The 19742-nt window shown below is 41.9% G+C and overlaps 1 protein-coding gene across 1 annotated transcript in view; it reads left to right on the top strand.

Moving 5' to 3' along the window:
* Positions 1–11449: 11449 nt before the first annotated feature.
* Positions 11450–19742, top strand: part of LOC138702782 (E3 ubiquitin-protein ligase MARCHF2-like) — a 28236-nt gene continuing 19943 nt past the window's right edge. Inside the window, exon 1 of the mRNA XM_069830081.1 lies at positions 11450–11584. Within this exon, the coding sequence (XP_069686182.1) occupies positions 11450–11584 (135 nt within the window). The remainder of the gene's footprint in view (positions 11585–19742) is intronic.

The raw sequence follows: 19742 nt of genomic DNA, 5'->3' as shown, positions 1-19742 counted from the left end.
GCTCCCAAGGTCACTGAGGTGACACGTATTGACTTGCCCGGTCCTAGCGGACTGAATAGCCGTGGTGTTACGGTCTTGGCTGATGAAGTGCCGCCGATTCCATCTGGGTCCGGCGCACTTCAGGTCATTAAGGCCAAAAAGAAGAAGAAGAAGGGCTCAGCTAAGACTGAGCAGTGCGGCATTCCTTCCGCTAGTGAGCTCACCAAGGAAGAGAGATCGGCTCTCTCTACCTTGGAGCAATTGGAGGCGGCGACTCTTCAAGTCGTGACCGAGGAGGCAGCACCCCCCGCCGAACCTGAGGCCCCACAGGAGACGGCTGCTGCCCCTGAGGTAGATGAGGCAGTTCCCCGCCCTCCTTCCCCAGCTCGTACTCACGTGTCGGAGAGTGAGGACGAGGAAGATGATGTTGAGACTGCCCTCACTAGGCGACGTGGTGATATCCCACCCGTTATTATTACGCCAGCCTTCACTGGCTCGCTGGGCCGACTGAACTTAGAGTTCAAGGCCGAATACGAACCGTTGGGCTTATGCTCGTACAGGGCGCGCGGCGGGACGGCCGTGAAAACTGTTTGCGAAAGGGACTACGCAAATCTTTGCAGGTTCCTGACCGAACGGGGAGTAGCGTACAACTTGCTGCGCCCCAAGAACGACAAGCCTCTGCGATTCGTTCTAAGAGGAATAGATATTCACACAGATGAGGAGGACATCCAGGGCGACCTGGAATTCCAAAGCATACTCGTCCGGCGAGTGACGAGGATGCACTCATCAAGGACAAAGGCCAAACTCCCAATGGTCATTGTCGATGTGGAGAATTCCCCCGAAACCCGGGATAGAATGAGAGCCTTGCGTCAGTGCTGCCTGATGAGGGTAACAGTTGAGGACTACGTCCCCAGCAAGCGCCCGCCTCAGTGCAGCAACTGCCAGTGGTACTACCACACGCAGGCTAGCTGCAAAGCGCAGCCTATGTGTCGAGCTTGTGCACGCCCCTATAAGACTAAAGATTGTCGCAAGCCGCACGATGTCCCCGCTACATGCGCACTCTGTACTGGCGCTCACACCGCCAATTATGGAGGGTGTCCCGTGGCACTACAGGTTAGAGATGCCACGGAAGGAACGAGCAGGGCTGCCCGACGGAGGAGGGCAGAGCTCGAGGAACAGCGGACGCTCCAATACGAGTGGCTCCGGCAGCAGCGTGTGGAGCGAGCTGCGAGGCAGCAGCAGCTGTTCCGAGAACAGCAGCCGCAGCCACAGGCTCGCGCCCCTGTGCAGGGGCCCCGTGCGGAGCGACGCACGGAACTCGGGCCGGTCCGCCAACAGCAGCAGCAAACGCAGCAGCAGCAGCAGCCGACCATCCCTTCGCTTTTGGAAGTGCCCGTTGCCGCGCCTCTGTGGTCCACCGTGGCAGCGACAGCCCCCCAAACTGCTGCCAATAATGTAGGACCCCTTTCTCAGCGCCCTAAGCGCAACAGGGGCAGCAGAAAAGCCACCAAGGCTACCACGGTAGAGTCCATCTCCGCCCCTGTCCCACCGGCCCAGCAGGAAGCTATTGCAAGCACCTCGAAAGGCCCCACCGGTCAAGGCGCTACCTTGGACCAAGTTCAGCACTTTGCCGAGGCGTTGCAATTAGCAAACCCTAACCTCCCGCTCGCCCCAATCCTAGAAGGATTAACCAGAGTGATAGTTCTCCTTATGGAGAATCCTATGTCTGCCCTCCCGGAGATATTTAAGCTCCTAACCTCCCTCGTTTCTCTCAATGGCCAGACGAAGTGACGGAGTTGCTAGGATGTGTATATGGAACGCCAGGGGCCTTAGACATGATAGACATGAGTTCAGGGCTTTCCTAGACGCTAATAATATAGACGTAGCATTTATAACAGAAACGTTCCTGACACCCCAAGTAAATTTAAGATGCGCGAGGTTTAAAGTCTATAGACAAGATAGAGCGGGTAGAAGAGGCGGAGGTGTAGCGGTGTTCGTTCGTTCTACGATCGCGCACTGTGAGTATCTCCTTCCCCAGCTAGCGGCATTAGAGGCAGTGGCTATTAGAGCCTACATAGGCAGACTCCCCTTTCTGCTTATGGCTGCCTACAGTCCTCCGGGCATACTAGATGAACGCGATTTAGATATAGTGACAAGTCTATCCGATAGATTCGTAGTCGCCGGCGACCTCAATGCGAAGCACGCTAGCTGGAACTGTCAACGCCCCAATCGGCAGGGCGATAGGCTTTTTCTTAATTATACAGGAAACGGATACGTCGTGATGGCCCCTAGGGAACCCACACACGTACCGGATGCTGCAAATCAACTGCCTGACATATTAGACATCGCTCTGGTGAAAGGTCTCACAAGTAGAGCGAGACTAACAACCCTGGATGATCTTCCGTCCGACCACCTACCGGTGATAATGGAGATCATGCACCCAGTCGAACTCTCCCCAACCACTGAGAAATTCAACTACAAGGCGGCAGACTGGGTGTTCTTTCAAGACCAGGTAGCCGCTACGCTTCCACCACTCCCCCCTGAAGTCACTCCGGCAGGGATAGATAGGTCAGTTAGCGACCTGACGGAGTGCATAAAGAAGGCAATGGTTGCTGCAACACCGAAACGGTCTTCACAACCGGGACGGATGCAGCTCCCAGCCTATATTAGAGACCTAAAGATCGCCCGCAATAGAGCAAGAACATTGTGGAAGCGTACTAGGTTAGATCAACATAGAATAGAAATGAACCGCTTGCGCAGGCGGATCAGTGAGGCGGTCCACGAGACGGTCGTGGATGCTTGGAAATCCAAGGTTGAGACGATGGACAGCAGAAACATGTCAGATGTCTGGCGTGTATCTCGAGCTCTGTCCAATCCGTCTCAATCTATTCACCCATTAGTAGTCGGTCCAGATGTCACGGCCTTTACTCCTGAGGAGAAGGCTACCGCACTGGCAGACGTTCTAGAGACCACTTTTCAACCCGTGGAACAAAATTTAAACTTGCCCCATATCAGAGCTGCTGAGGAATCGGTTCGAGACCTCCTTAGCAGAGAGCCGGAAAATGGGATACGACCTACGAACACCCACGAGGTCGCCCATTTCATTCGTCGCCTCGGCCCTCATAAGGCCGCAGGAGCCGACGGTATCCAAGGAATTATATTGAAGCATCTCCCAAGGTCAGCTATGAAGCGCATAGCAGAGATAATTAATAACATCTTGGCTTCCGGTCACTATCCCATTCCCTGGAAAGAAGCTCACGTAGTTCTCTTTCCAAAGCCCGGAAAGGATAAGACTAATCCAAGCAACTATAGGCCTATTAGTCTCCTCAGTTGTCTCAGCAAACTGGCGGAGCGGGTCATACATAGACGCCTCACTGAAGTAGTATTGCCCCAAATCAGGAACGAGCAATTCGGTTTTCACCCTGGTCGTTCCACTACACTCCAGGCACTCCGCATGACGGAGGACATTACCTGGGCTATGAGCACGAAGCGTGTAGTAGCTGCAGCTTACCTGGACATCGAGCGAGCATTCGACAAGGTTTGGCATGAGGGACTCCTCGTTAAGTTACTGGGCATGGGAGTCCCAGATGGAATGATACGCCTCATTTCTAACTACCTCCGAGGCCGTACATTCAAAACACGTGTAGGCACTAGTTTCTCCACCCCCCGTGAAATTCACGCAGGAGTCCCACAGGGTTCCATTATCGGGCCCATACTTTTCAATATATTCATTAATGACCTCCCGTTTCGCTATATCCACGGCAGAAGTAGTCATCTGTATATCTATGCAGACGACACTGCCCTCTTGGCGATGGGCAAAACCTATAGATTAGCGTCCCGTAGATTACAGTCGATCTTAGATCACCTCCAGCCGTGGTTCCACGACTGGAGAATCAAGGTCAATGTAGAGAAATGACAGGCCATACTCTTTTCACTAAGAGCGAGGCTCGAGGACATACCACCACCACCCACACTTTTCGGACGAGAAATGCCGTGGATGAACCAAATTAAATATTTAGGGATCATTATGGACTCTCATCTCACCTTCCGAGATCACATACAATCCCTTCTTCGTAAGGCCAACGGGCTGATAGACACTATCCCATTCTGGCGGCCTTAACTCCTGACAACCTGAGGGTAGGACTTACCATGTATAAGGCCCTCATTCGCTCTGTCATTACCTATGCCGCACCCGCATGGGGGTGTGCGGCAGTGTCCCATCTCCGTAAACTCCAAGTTGTCCAAAACCAGGTGATTCGACTCATTACCCATCTCCCCCGAGTCGCCTCGAGAAGAAAGTTCCATGATGAACTAGATTTGCCAACCATAGACGAGTTCATTGCTCGACTGGCTAGGAACCTGTATGCGGAAGCTCGTGCTAACCCCAACCCGCTCATATCTGGCCTCGGCCAGTATGATCCTAGGTTACGGCGTAGACACCAGACAGGTCCATTAGCTATACTATTGAGACAGGAGGACAGGGAGGCTGGCGTTACTCCCAGGTTTTGGTAGCCACGACTCAACTCCATGAGACTCCTTGGATAGTGCAACCGCTGTAAAATGACCTTGTCTTAACTGGGCTAAACAAAATCCCTCCATAACATATCTACATTGTTGATCGATGGAAATCTAATAAAGCCAATTGGCTAGTATATATCCATCGATTCATAGAGTCATTCAACCTAAGAGCCAACTGGCTAGTCTCTGATATTGAGACAACTCATCCTGCCTAAGGTTTTTCCGTGGTTTTCCTAAGGCGCTAAGGCAAATGTCGGGATGAGCCCTAAAAGAAATGGGCCACGGACCTGCACTCATATCCCCATGAATCTCCCTAATTAACAATTACATCTCTCCCCCCTCTTCGCAATTGAGCCATCATATAGCCAAATGGCTGGTCTCGAAATTGAGACAAATCAACAAGGCTCATGACCTCCTACATAATAGCCAAATTGGCTAGTCTCTTATATGAGACAACTCATCCTGCCTAAGGTATTCCGTGGTTTTCCTCAGGCGTAAGACAAATGTCGGGATGAGCCCTATAAGAAATGGGCCACGGACCTATATGCCCTTCCCCATATATACTCCACCTTTATTATAAATTATGTATGCCCTAGTTCAGATAATATTAATAGTCTATTAAACATACGAGGTCACTCAATAAGTCGCAAATTGAAAGGACAGGGACCTCTCAAATTGCAGCTTAGATTTCACGGCGCTCCTTTGTCATCGAACAACAGATGACGGCGTCTTGCCATCCTAACGGCAAACACCAGCCAACTCCACCTCGCCCCGTTCAGTGATCAACTGATCAATCTCAGCCCCCCTCGCGTATGTGGTACCCTTCAAAATTTTCTAGAGCTCCTTCAGGGGAGCAGCGTAACCCGGAGTGAGACTAGTGGCCAACAGGCTTGGAGCTCACATATTTAGTTTTGTACAGCCCCCAACCCCTTGCAAGGACGCGTTTTGCGTACCTTTTAAATTTTCCTCCCAATTCTCCTTCGATTTTTCGTTCGGACATCACTTCCCTGAAGATGGCTGCAGAGATAGCAGTCGAAAGCTTGGAGCATTCCAAAATCTTAACTCGGCTGATATCCCGCGAAAACATATTAGCGAAAATAAGTTCTTACAAGTACCAACCATTCCATGTGCAGTCGAACGTAAAAAAATATTTAACATAGTTTTTCGTTTTGTTTCTTTCCTTGGTTGCTCTCTCTGTGTGTCACATGCTGGTATAAAATGCAGAAGAGCTGCGTCTTGGTGTGTTTTCCCCTGAGCTGAGTACAACTTATTCCTGTTCTTCATCAGGTCACTTAGTGTTAATACGTTGCATCTGAAAGCCTTACTATTGTGCGAGCATGGTCTCGGTTTCTGTTTTAATTGAATTAGTTGAGAATTAGGATTTCCGTACTTCTCATTTTTCTCTTCTGTGTTGCCAAAGATTTTGATCTTCCCTTCTTTCTTGATCCACTGCTCGTTTCTCAAACAGAAACATCCATTATAATAGTTTTATTAACAGCAATACTTCATAATGTAGGACAAGCTGACTGGCATTCGCCGAAACGCGATGCCGCAGACTGCTGAAATAATTACATTTTTGTAGCCCATTGTTGGAAAATTCAAATGCTCCAAAATGACCTTGATCGTTCATTGACAACAGTTGAAAATAGCGTGAAATTTAAACACCTGTTACAACTAAGTTGGACATGTGCTATTTTGCTTTTAAAAAGTCTATTAAACAATATATTAATTATTGGAGATGTTCAGTTTCGAGAAAAAATGTCTGGAAGAAATGAATTGGATGGATATGTTCAGCTTTGATGCAAAAATCAATATTCACAATGCTGTTTCAATGGGATATATTCACTTTCTTTGAAAAATAAATTTACATCTAGTTAAATGTCAGATAGCTCTACTATAATCGATTTAAAACACAATTTCGTAATTTTTGGACATGTTCAGTTTTGAAAAAAAGCTTTTCATATATATATATATATATATATATATATATATATATATATATATATATTGGTGTTTTAGTAAAAGAGTGGAAAATTAAGAAAGGCATTGAGGGTACTCTACTGAAATTTTGAGATACGGAACTTGTGGTCTGCGAAGCCAGCTTACGGACATATGGGCTTAAGCATGTGAGGAAGAATCATTTCGCATGTTTTTCGTTTATCTATGGACCACAAGATGGCATTGTCTTATCGTATTCACTTTGTCACATGACATGACATGACATGCTATAAATCGACAAAAGACGCTTTTAAAACCATTAAAAAAAATGGAAAAGTACGATGGCTCAGTACCGGAACATTTGGATACTACATTTCCAGGTCGCTGGATTGGAAGAAGAAGCCCTCTTCCATGTCCTCCGAGGTCACACGACATGAATCCACTCGGTTATTTCGTATGAGAATGTCTAAAATTAATTGTTTACTGTATGAATCGTCATTTCATTTCCATTTAATTTTGCCCTTTTGTTTTACGTTGCCCGTTCCATATTGCCCCACGGTCACCATTAAGAAATGAAAGATTATTTCGCCATCTTGATTTAATACGAAACATGGTTTTAACATTCATAGCGTAGTAAAATACGAAGTCCACACAAGTGGAGTAACGGTTAGCTCGTCTGGCAGCGAAACCAGGTGGCCCGGGTTCGAATCCAGATCGGGGGAAGTTACCTGGTTGAGGTTTTATCCGGGGTTTTCCTTCAACCCAATATGAGCAAATGCTGGGTAACTATCGGTGCTGGACCACGAACTCATTTCATCGGCATTATTATCTTCATCTCATTCAGACGCTAAATAACCTGAGATGTTGAAATGAATGGATGTAAAATAACCTAGGCCTAATAAAAAAACGTAAGTTGAAATAACACATATAACATACAAGCAAACACAAGATATGAATCACTAGGACTTTATTAATATGAAAATAAAACAGCTAAAAACTTACATTAGGAATGCAGAAAAAATTCTTCCTCTGACACAATTCGAACATCACTTACTAACGACACACCTACACAAATGGAAGGTTCTCTAAACTCCTCGTATAATATCTACGTGGGATGACGTATGTCAGTCCTGCTTTTCACTTTGCCCCTGTTCCCCCTATCTGATAGTCGAGGATAAGAGATTGCAGGAACATTACGATTTATAATGAAATTCTCGTTCATGTTTTAAAATTCGAAATTTCTGCCAATTTTATTAACTTTTTGGCAATACTATCGTCACAATTACGTCGTTCTCTTATATTTTTGATCTGCCAGAACGTTTACTATTTGCAACAGAACCTCTCTCTGAGGGTTTTATAGTAGATTCTGTAATGAAGCCTAATTTCAAAATCCATATTATGAACAATTTAGAGTTCTAAATGTTCACAGAACGATAAAAAATTCTCCGAATCATTCATAATACACTAAGTAAGATCATTTTGCTTCTGCAGAATAAACTCATTATGAGAAATAAATTTGCAATGAAAAGTAGCATCTCACATGAGAGATCTTCGTTTCAAATAAACGGTGCCATAGAAAATAAGGCAAACAATTGAACACAAATATCGCGATGTTAACTTATTTCTCTTGTGCGAGAAATTATTATCATTTTCATGTAAACCTTAATTGTAAAGGTGTTTTTGCGTTTTAAAATGTTTTGTAATTCTACAGATATTAAGTGAATTGAATACAGCGATTTCGAAATTAAATGCGAATTAAGACAGCCTTTCATTCTTCTTTTCTGGAAAAGATACGACCTTTGGCCTGTTTCGACTTTCAGGTCCGCAATTCCTTCTCTGATCTTCACACATATCTTACTTCATACTCATACTTTGAATAATGTAACAGAATTAATATTTCACCATACTTCGAACAGCTGTCATGGCTCCGACTTGAGAAACGTTACAGCAGGCTATAAGTTGATGAATGATTGAAGGAGTACTTGGACTGTTGAATGGATAGTAGGTAATAATGATATTATTATTATTATGTTTATTTTATTTTAGCTGAGAGAGTTAATCCCTTGAGGCCTTCTCTTCCACTCAACCAGGTCTACATTATTGTACTAATTGACCGATGTTGATCCCCTCAATGCCTCGCGCTCCGTAATCGCCAACGAAATCTACATAGCCTACCTAGCCACCTACTTTCCTATTTGCCTACATGCACAACCGAACATCCATTCTACCTCATCTATCAAGCCAACCAGCCATCCAATCATCCATTCAAACGCTATTCAGTTTTCTACTTCATTTATCGGCGCTTCTTTTATGTACTGTCAGTGTTCATTGTAAGCTGATAGCCTATTCTGTATTCCTTGCCTAAATATTAAGAAGAAAGTAAAGTGAAATTCCCATAACGTGATTGTGGGAAGACACTGGACCTCCTCGATTCCCAGACTGACCAACCTGACTGTGGTTTTTCCATGGTTTTCCACAGTTACTTAGGCAAATGCCGAGTAGAAATTTTCATTGCCAGGGTCCATTTTCCCTTCCACTCCCGTGTAGACAAAGAATTTAGATTTTCGTAACATATCATTCATCTTTCTCATCTCATTCAATAGCCATATTCAGGTAAGGACGCATGTCTTCATCCGCTTACGGGAGGGGGCGTCCTCTCTACAACCGTTCCTGAGTTCCCAGCCTTCCGCAATATCTCTGCCAGGATTCATTCCTTAAGAGCACTTCCAAGGGCGCTTGGACATCTTAGAAGGGCCGTTGGAATGGATCCTGTGCTGCTTGGTCACCTAGACGGTGTGAACTCGGAGCGGGGGAGGGTAGGAGCTCCCATTGGGTGAACGGATGAGAGGTCACATGCGGCCAGTGGACTGGTACACCCTCATCATCCCATACAATTCGGGAAGCACAATAGGCCTCAGTATGGCCCACGTGCAAAGGGTCGTCCTAAACCGCCCGTAGCCACCATGACCTAATCTAACGCGACCTAACTGGACCTTCAGTCAAAATAAGATATGAAAATTGAGCGCCGTATTTGGTAAACATTTCTCATCCAAGAAGTATAGGCTGAAAATTATTACTTATAATTTATTTCAGTGTCCTTTTCCAAGTAAAGAAAGTGATTGAAAAGTGCTTCTCAAGAGCACTAAAAGCACTCAGGACCTGATTTACAATTTCAGAAACCCGGAGCTTAATTTTCTTCATGAGGTCACTATTTTTTCATATAATAATAAATACGCCTATCTTATTTCATTTAAATTCTGTCACCTATCTCCTTCCGCCAGGTATTTATTTCACAGAGAGTTTTTATTAATTCTCTATTTTGAGAAGAAGGATTAAAAATAAAATGGTCCCACAAGTTGTCAGTGATTATGTATGGCCACAAAATAGGGTCAGAACTGATAGCATTGGTTGTAGTACTGGTACTATAGCTTGTTTCCTCTAGAGCAGTAATTCAGGTGTTTGAAAGTATTGTTCATTTTTCCTAAATTATGACTTAGGCTTATACAAAAAAAAAAAACCCTTGGCTCTCCATAATTTAGTAGTTGTGGCGAATTGTTGTCTCTGTATGCCAAAATCTTCATTAGTCCGTGTTAAAACATTCTAAACTTTTTGAAACTGGAGGTCTCTGTGCGTAAAAGAATTACTGCTAGTAACATATGAACGAACATACTTGTTAAACGATCAGCGTTGTTTTTTCTGTTGTTGAATTTCAATAGCTTTCCGTTTCTTTATTAGCTCCTAACTCAAATTTACTTGGGAACTCGATTTTTAATTATGGTCATTCCTACAAAAACACTTTAACACTGCCACTAAAAACTGATAATGGTCTTATACGAACAGAAATTAGATAACCTGGAAAGGAACACAAGCACTAGGAATACTTGTAAAAGTTGGCTACTATGTACAGTTTATTTAAATTGTAACAGTAGGCCTATTTAAATAATTAATAATGAATTCAGCAGCTAAAGTCAACAACATTGTCAGTTCTCGTTGCATTGAGTGTTAAACCAAATTCCTAATATATATTTAACTCTGCAATCAACTTACAACTCTAAACTTAAAACATTAAAGGATCTTTTTATGTGTTTTCTAACATAATAATACATTGCGTAGTTTTTTTTCTTGTTAGGATGGAGGGAGGGAACAACCCACGCACTACGACCCGAGTTCTATTGTATGGGATGAGTTTTGTGACTACCGATTCTCTACGTGCACCGACCTAACCACTTGACCCCCTTAATAACCGGTCCCTACAGCCAACAGAGTCCATATACCACTCCTGCTTCGGCAACCCCCCCCCCCCCAAGGCTCCCTTAACGGTCCGAGGCGGAAGTCCTCCCCCGAGAAGGTCCGTTGCGGAAGCTATCCATCATCACTTGAATACAATCCACGGAGGCCGGTCGAGAGAGCCAGCAGCTTCGGAGGGCTGCCTGTAGAGCGATCTGAAAACCAAGAAGTAACGGGATGATGAATGAAAGGATGATAGGAGAGGAAAGGAAGTGGCGAAGATAAGTGGGGAGTTCAAATCGCCTGATAAAGTTACCTGATATTCATCAATAGAAGTGAGGGAAAAACCCCGAAAAAACCTCACCCAGGCAACTCGTCCCAACCGGGAATCGAACCCGGACCCGCTGGGTTCGGAGTTAGACTCGCTAACCCCTCAGCCACAACGGTGGACTAATTCATTACGTAGTTACTTATTTTCTCAATTCTGATTTTCAGTTAGCAGAGTTGTTGTCCATTTCATTTTGCATAATTCATTTAAAAAAATTTGTTCCTGGATTTTGAGGCTCCCAGAATCATGAGGCGCTGAGCAGAGGCATCATAGGCTCCTGCCTAAATCAGGCCCTGAGATCACTGCTTCTTAGCTACTAAGTACAACCAAATGGCTCACAATCAGGCATGGAAGCAAAGCGAGGAAGTATTTGTTTAGAGCAAACAATGAACACAACGTTATAATGGGTGCGTGGCTTTTGTCGTGGTCGCGGGGCAACGCGCATCTTCATGTCCCGGAATGTCGCGCCAACATCTGCGGCAAGATGACCTCGTCCCGGTGGTGTCACCCCACGACGACCAGGACATCAAGAAAGAAGCGGTGTGCATCGATTCGGCCACTGAGACCATCATTAAGGCCCCGCCTCCTACCAAGGTATGGAGTCCCTTTTATTAATTACAGAAATTGCAAGGGACGCTAGACCTCGTCCTAAGAATTGGGATATTCCTTGCTTTACACATCTTCGTCTTCATCTGAAGACGAAGATAGATCCAAAGCTCGCAATTTTGTGACCTGTGAATTTATTCAGCAGTGGAAAAATACTCAACAAGTCCTTGTTAAATTGACCATTACTACTTTCTTCAAATATAAAATTATTTGAAAATTAAAAAATTAAAGAACATTTTGAAATTTTTAAGAACAGTAGAAACAGAAAATAAACAATTTAGCTATCGTCACTATAACAATGGTGGTGGTAGTAGTGGTAGTGGTGGTGGTGGTGGTAGTAGTAGTAGTAGTAGTAGTAGTAGTAGTAGTAGTTACAAATGGCTTTTAGAGAATCCGGAGGTTCACTGCCGTCCTCACATAAGCCCACCATTGGTCCCTATCCTGAGCAACATTAATCTAGTCTCTACCATCGTATCCTATCTCCCTCAAATCCATTTCAATATTATCCTCTCACGTCTTGGCCTCCTTAAAATCTTTTTCCCTCAGATCTTTCAACTAATACTCTATATGCATTTCTGGATTCACCCATACGTGCTACATGCACTATCCATCTCAAACGTCGGAACGTAATGTTCCTAATTACGTTAGATGATTAATATGAGTGCAGTTCTGCGTTGTGTAATTTTCTCCATTCTCCTGTAACATCATCCCTCTCAGCACCAAATATTTTCCTAAGCAATTTATTCTCGAATAGCCTTGACGTCTGTTCCTCTCCCAAAGTAAGAGTCCAAGTTCCACAATAATACAGAACAACTAGTAATATAACTGTTTTATAAATTATAACTATCAGTTCTTTTTAATGCAAACTGGATGATAAAAGCTTCTGAACCGAGTAATAACAGACATTTCCCATATTTATTCTGCGTTTAATTTTCTCTCGAGTGTAATTTATATTTGTTTCTGTTGCTCAAAGATATTTGAATTGTTTCACTTTTTCAAAAGATAAATTTCCAATTATTTCCATTTCGTACTATGTTCTGGTCACAAGACATAATCATATGCCGTACTCTGTTTTTAAGGGGTTTATTTCCAAACCTTACTCATTACTTGTTTCAAGTAAAATTTCCGTGTTTTCTCTAATTGTCTGTGGATTTTCTCGTAACATATTCACGTCAACAGCATAGACAAGAAGCTGATGTAACCAGTTCAATTCCAAGCTGTCTGTTATCCTGAACTTTCCTAATGACATATTCTAGAGCGAAGTTAAAAAGTAAAGGTGAATGTGTATCTCCTTGCTTTAGCCCGCAGTGGATTGGAAAAGCATCAGATAGAAACTGGCCTATACGGACTGTGCTGAACGTTTTACTGAGGTACATTTAAATTAATCGAATTTGTTTCTTAGGAATACCAATTCAATAGGAGGAATATTATATAAAACTTTTCTCTTAACCGAGTCATATGCTTTTTTTGAAATCTATGGATAACTGATATACTGTACCCTTCTACTCCCATTTTCCTCTAATATCTGTCGAATACAAAAAATCTGATCAATAGTCGATCTATTACGCCTAAAGCCATACTGATGATCTCCAATAATTTCATCTACATATGGAGTTAATCTTCTCAAAATATATTGAACATAATTTTGTACTACGTCAATAAAATTGATATTCCTCGAAAGTTACTACAGTAAAGTTAGTCTTTCTTCTTTATTAAAGACGGGCACAATATTGTGGACTCCTTCCATTATTCTGTACAATTTTCTTTTCTCAAATAGCAAGTACAGCTGTCAAAAGAAAAAGTGGCCGCTCTCCTGAAGCAAAGTTCCCTTCGGGCATCTTCGCTACAATTCGGAGACAGGCGATGTTACATGTTGTTGGACCACGTTGCCTGATATCTACAGTTATAATTGAAGTATTCTGTGTGTTATTCGATACCATAATGGTAGCGTTCAGGCCTCTTATGAGGTCCTGCGTTCGACTACAACCTCGTGCTTTTTATGTTCTTTTTTGTTCTGTTTTTGAGAGTGACAAACTATACATAATGGCTCCTTTCTCTTTTACGATTATTTTAGTAATTAACATCAGGTTCATTAATATATTATGCCATGACTTTATCATTATGATATTGTGGCTGCAAATGGAAAGAAAGAAGATTTTATTCTCAATAAAAATATCTTTCGTGGCATAAACAAAACAAATTTACTGGCGTCGGCCTTAAAACACTCAAACAATTAAGCGTTCAAAAAACAAAACAAAAATCCACAATTCAATATTTAGTCTATCTTCCTCTTATCTCGATCATCTTGCAGTCGAGTGGGCATGGAATTGACTAGTCTTTGCAAATAGCGACTGTTCTTAGACACGATATTCCAGGCATTCTGAACATACATACATACATACATACATACATACATACATACATACATACATACATAAGTGTTCTGTCCATGGGCAGTTCTTTCACTGCAAACCCAGCAATCTCCAATCTTTCCTATTTTCTGCCTTCCTCTTAGTCTCCGCATATGATCCACATATCCTAATGACGTCCATTATTCTTTTAAACCAGAGACTCAACCAATTCCTTTTTCTCTTTCTAATCAGTTTCAGCATCATTCTTTCTTCACTCACTTTTTCAAACACAATTTTATTTCTTATTCTGTCTGTCCACTTCACACGCACCGTTCTTCTCCACATCCACATTTCAAATGCTTCAATTCGTTTCTCTTCATTTCGTCGTAATGTCCATGTTCCTTCCCCATACAATGCCACACTCCACATAAAGCACTTCACTATTCTCTTCCTTAGTTCTTTTTCCAGAGGTCCGCAGAAGATTCTTCTTCTTCTATTAAAAGCTTCCTTTGTTCATGTTTGCAGTTTTTCTTGGGAAGGATAGGCCTAAATGCGGTAACATCCCGTTGCTTTCTGCACACCACTATCTCTTTCGCATCTTATTAAATTCCAGCGGGCCCAAGCGTGGAGATGAGGAGAGTGGATTTGACTAATTGGGCCCTCTGGACTTCACCGAAAGTCACGGCAAGGATTAAATATTAATTCTATCAGGATGTTTGACCCGATCAGAGACCGGGAAATCTCAATTAGCCTTTGCCCCCCGCATCCTGGACTAGCTTCTACGAATCATCAGAAAATCTTAGAGTGTGATTGGGCCAATTTTTCCGAAAATGTTTCCACACTTTTGCCTCGTAGCTCAGCGGACGAACGTCGGAATTTAGATGTCAACGTCTCAGGTTCAATTCCTCGTTACTCCTTTTCATTTTATTGTGGTTCAAGATAGTATAATGTAATAATGCAAAAAGGAAAACTAATACCAGTATTATGCGACTGGATTTTCCCAAACCTAATATTAAATTTATGTTATTTATATCGCTAAAGAACGATTACAATATAAATAACTTGAATATTATTTATACAGTATCACTAAAGAACGATAACAGAATATAAATGATAAATATCGGTTTGTTTAATTAATATAAGATATTATATAATACGTATTTAATTATCTAAATAAAATAACCTATTTTACAAAGAAAGATGGTTGTGTTATAATAATTACTTACATAAAATACAGATTATTTATATTGCGAAAGAACAATAACAACATAAATAATTTGAATATTATTTTATAATACTAATGAAGGAAAACAGAATATAAATTATAACTTGAATATTATTTATATCGCTAAAACACGATAACAATATAAAAAACGTGAATGTTATTGATATCGGAATTTCACAGCTTTATTACAGATGTATTTAAGAAATTGTAGAAGAATAGTAATTAGTAACAATGTCCTATTTATTCTTCTTGAAGCCAAATTTGTAACTTTTAAAAGTGTGTTTACTATGTTGAAGTGTACGTGTTGCAACGGATGTTTGATTTGTTATGTATGTGAGTCAGCTATGGGATGCTTGATGTTGTTTGATTGTGTCTGTGTGACTATGATGTATGGTACGAAAAGCTGCATATTTGTGTTATAGAAGTGTTACTATGTGTGTTGTTAATGTTTTTGTATGTTTCAAATTGATAACTGATATTTGTTTTGCAATCGCAATGCCTAATTTACGTATTGTTTATGTTTTGTTTACATCGCGTAAGCTAATTTAATTTTCTTTTCCATTTCTTTTTATGTTTATCTTTTTTTGTGTATAAAACTATAGCCCTAACGTACATATGTAAAATAGGGCTAACCCCCATTGGAGATACAATAATAATTATTATTATTCATATCGTTATAAAACGATAACAGAATACAAATGATGACTTGAATTTTATTCATATCTCTAAAGAACAATAACAAAATATAAATAACGTGATATCCATAAAGAACGTTAACTGGATATAAATGATAATTTGAATATCATTTACATCGCTAAAGAACGATTAAAAATAAAATGAAAACTTGAAGAAGGCCCGAACCCACCACCTTCGAATCATTAAAGAAGTACTCTACCGCTGGTCTACGAGGCGCAGATATGGAACACTTTCATAGTTCCGGAACTGGTTGTACAAGCACATGCATCGTGTAACATCGCCGCGACCCGAAGTGGACTTTGAAAATATTCGCTGTTCACGAGTGCGGCAACTTTTTTTTTTTTTGACAACTGTACAAGCTCATGAATTTCACTATAATATCAACCAATAATTCGTTTCCATTGTCTTGTATTGAATTTGCTGGAATTTCATTGATACCTGGTGACTTCCACTTTTTCAGATTTTATTGTAGCAGCAGTAGTAGCAGTAGTAGTAGTAGTAGTAGTAGTAGTAGTAGTAATAGCAGTAGCAGTAGTAGTAGCAGCAGTAGTAGTAGTAGCAGTAGTATAGTAGTAGTAGAACTAGCAGTAGAAGCAGTAGTGTCAGTAGTAGTAGTAGTAACAACAGTAGTAGCGTCAGTAGCAGTAGGAGTAGTAGCGTCAGTAGCAGTAGCATCAGCAGTAGTAGTAGCAGCGTCAGTAGCAGTAGTAGTAGTAGCGTCAGTAGCAGTAGCAGTAATAGTAGTAGTAGCGTCAGTAGAGTAGTAGTAGTAGTAGTAGTAGTAGTAGTAGTAGCGTCAGTAGCAGTAGTAGTAGCAGTAGCGTCAGTGGGAGTAGCAGTAGTAGTTAGTATTAGTAGTTAGTAGAAGTAGTAGTAGTAGTAGTAGTAGTAGTAGTAGTAGTAGTATAGAATTTCTGAAAAACCCCGCAACATAGCATATCATAAAATCATAGTACGATGTGTATTTTGTATGTGCTCCGTCAGGTTACACACACACGCACACACACAGTCACGCACGAAGTCTTAGTTCTGGTGTGAAATGTGAAGTACCCTATCATAAACCCATACTTTTTCTACTGGTGAGTCATATTTGCGTATATTGGGAATTGGCTAATGTCGTAATTGAACGCCCTTGACGACTGGGCTTCGTGGTCCATGCAATACAGCGCCCCACCACATAATACTATAGAAATGCGGGATTGATTGAACGGTGACTTTCCCCGCTGGATTGGTCGCAGAGGTACCGTCGAATGGGCTCCACGCTCGCCAGACTTAAATCCTCTGCACTTTGCTTTCTTTGGGATATGTTAAGTCATTGACGTACGCCTTTGAGACTCGAGACATGGAACAAGTGAGCCAAAGGATCGAGGTTTGAGTGCCAGGAGTGCCGGGCCATATCACCTAGCTTTGTGACTTCTGTTTTAAACACCATGCGTTTGCCGGTTGCACCTCCGGACGTGTGTGGAGCTTGATGGAGGACATGTAGAATGTCTACTGTGATTAGTCCTATAGTGTGGAACTTTTCGGACATTTTATAGTGGTAGTGGCAGTGGAAGTGGTGGTGTTGGTGGTAGTAGTAATGGTGATGGTAGTTGTAATTGTGGTGGTAGTGGTAGTGGTAGTCAATCATAATCATCATGATCATGAATATCATAGTAGGCCTATTACAATTATAAAAGATCATTCATAATAGTAAGGTTCGTTCTCCTCACGGAGACTTTGAAAGTTCATTTCCCTATGTTACCTTGGGTATCCCATTTCTCTTTCTCGTTAGGGTTTGTAGAATATGCCCGTTTTATTTCCTCACATCTAAACAGGAATCACCCTTGCAGCTGTTGTATGAGTTTTTCTTACGCGCCCCATGCTATGAATGATGCCTATGATCGAAATCTGAAATTAATGTCTGAGATAACAACAGTAACATAACATAGAACAAACACAAGATAATAGGCCTCACTCAATATCCATAAAAGGGAGTTAATTTTCTGCTGGAACTGATTATTTCTTATGTGGTGATCTTGTGATTTAAGTTTATGTTTCTCGAATTTTGTAATGATGAATGGTAACAATTATGGTGGTGAAAGTAATACCGTGTATTATTTATAATATGGTGGTGGTGATAGTGATAATTATGATAATAGTGATATGGTGGTGATAGTGGTGACTTTATTATTGAATATTTAACAAAACCGTGCAAACTACATGGTTAAATAGCGTAATTATGATGCTGGTAGATGACATTTAGCAAGATGAATCATATCAACCTTAAAGTTGGACAAATCTCGGCTAAAATGACCTAGATAATCATCCCAAGTGGAGTTCGAACCAATGTCCGAACGTAGGTGATGATGTTAGTAATAAGGACAACAGCGCTGTTAATTCTTATAACTTCTGGAATAATCATAGGAAAAATCGAAGTAAACAACTTCTCTACCCTATAGTTGTACACAGCATCAGTGTTATTGAGGTGCTCTCGCATGGCACAATGCTCTGCCATGTGCATTTATTCCAGGCGTCACCTAGCATCCCTTTCTAATATAAGACAGATTTATTCCTTCCGGTGTTCTGGTTTTCCCTTCTGATAAATTACCAAGCGCTTGTTTATGTAACGCTAGCAATATGATATTACAATTGAAGGAGACTGCGCGTTACAGTTCCCCATTTTGATGCTATATTAAGAAATCCAGATATGGATATGCGATTCAGATACAGCATGCTACTGGATTCATCGCAAACGGAAATGTACGTTATACTCAAAAGCCAATTTTTTACGAAGACAGTCCATTCACAATGGAAAGGTTAACGCGTGGACATATGATACGAACATAAGATTCGCCTTACCATTCGTAATGTCAACAGAAAACTGTCAAAACAAAACACTAATTGATGAGTGTGGAAAATAAAATGGATGTTTCGACGATGAATGACGATGTAACAGTATAATTTATTCTTACAAACTGTATTAGCTTGTGTGAGATGTACTATTTATTAGTCCCTTTCATGGGAGGGCACGGACTAGGACTGTCCTTGCACGCAGGCCACTCGTGTGGGCCCATTGTACTACCCAGGATGGAATGGTGTGCATGCCGTAAGCCCCCCGCGCTACAGATCCTCCTGCGTGCCACCTCTGAACTCCCTACATGAGACCTTTACCTTTCCGCGTAGGCTTCACCGCGGCACGTCATCTCCGCTCCGATAAGCTACCACGAGCCCAGTGAAGAGCTCACGCTCCATAGCACTACCACCAGCAACGAATGACCACAAATTCACGGGGTTCAATTTTGGTGGCAGCCCGCAGCCGACTCTACATCAGAGCAAACCCGAAATTTAGAAAGGATACGGAGATGATGAATTGATGACATTCAACAACGCTGCATGAATATTTATCGATACTGTATTAGCTTGTGTGAGAGGTACTATTTATTAGTCCCTCTTCTGGAGGGCACGGACTATAGTACGTCCCGCTCAAATGAGAGCCACTTGCACCTACCTTGAGCGGGAAGCGTCAGGTGTTTCAGTCTTGAAGCACGCGGCTGCTTGCTGGTACGCCAGCGCTGTTGACAGATCTAAGTCAGTGCTCCGAGAACAAGTTCATATTGTATTCTGTTTCAGACGAGTCCGCAAGTGTAATACAGTTACCTCAGAACAAGGCTGAAGAGCGTAAGTGTACATTGTGGCTTTTGTGTTCCATATATTGTGATTGTATTTATAATGTGGCGTCCTTGGGAAACAGATAACAATAGTCGTAGACGCAAACCCACACAATCGCCATTAGGACGTGGTAAGATTATACAAGAACAAACTGTGTTAATTATTATTAATATTTATACGTATTTCAAAGACGGTGCGGGTAAGTGCAGGACACCACTGAAAA

Source organism: Periplaneta americana, chromosome 7 (genome assembly GCF_040183065.1).
Source record: "Periplaneta americana isolate PAMFEO1 chromosome 7, P.americana_PAMFEO1_priV1, whole genome shotgun sequence".
In the NCBI taxonomy this organism is placed as follows: domain Eukaryota; kingdom Metazoa; phylum Arthropoda; class Insecta; order Blattodea; family Blattidae; genus Periplaneta; species Periplaneta americana.
Note: the sequence above shows the minus strand (reverse complement) of the source record. Positions and strands in the feature narration are given on the sequence as shown.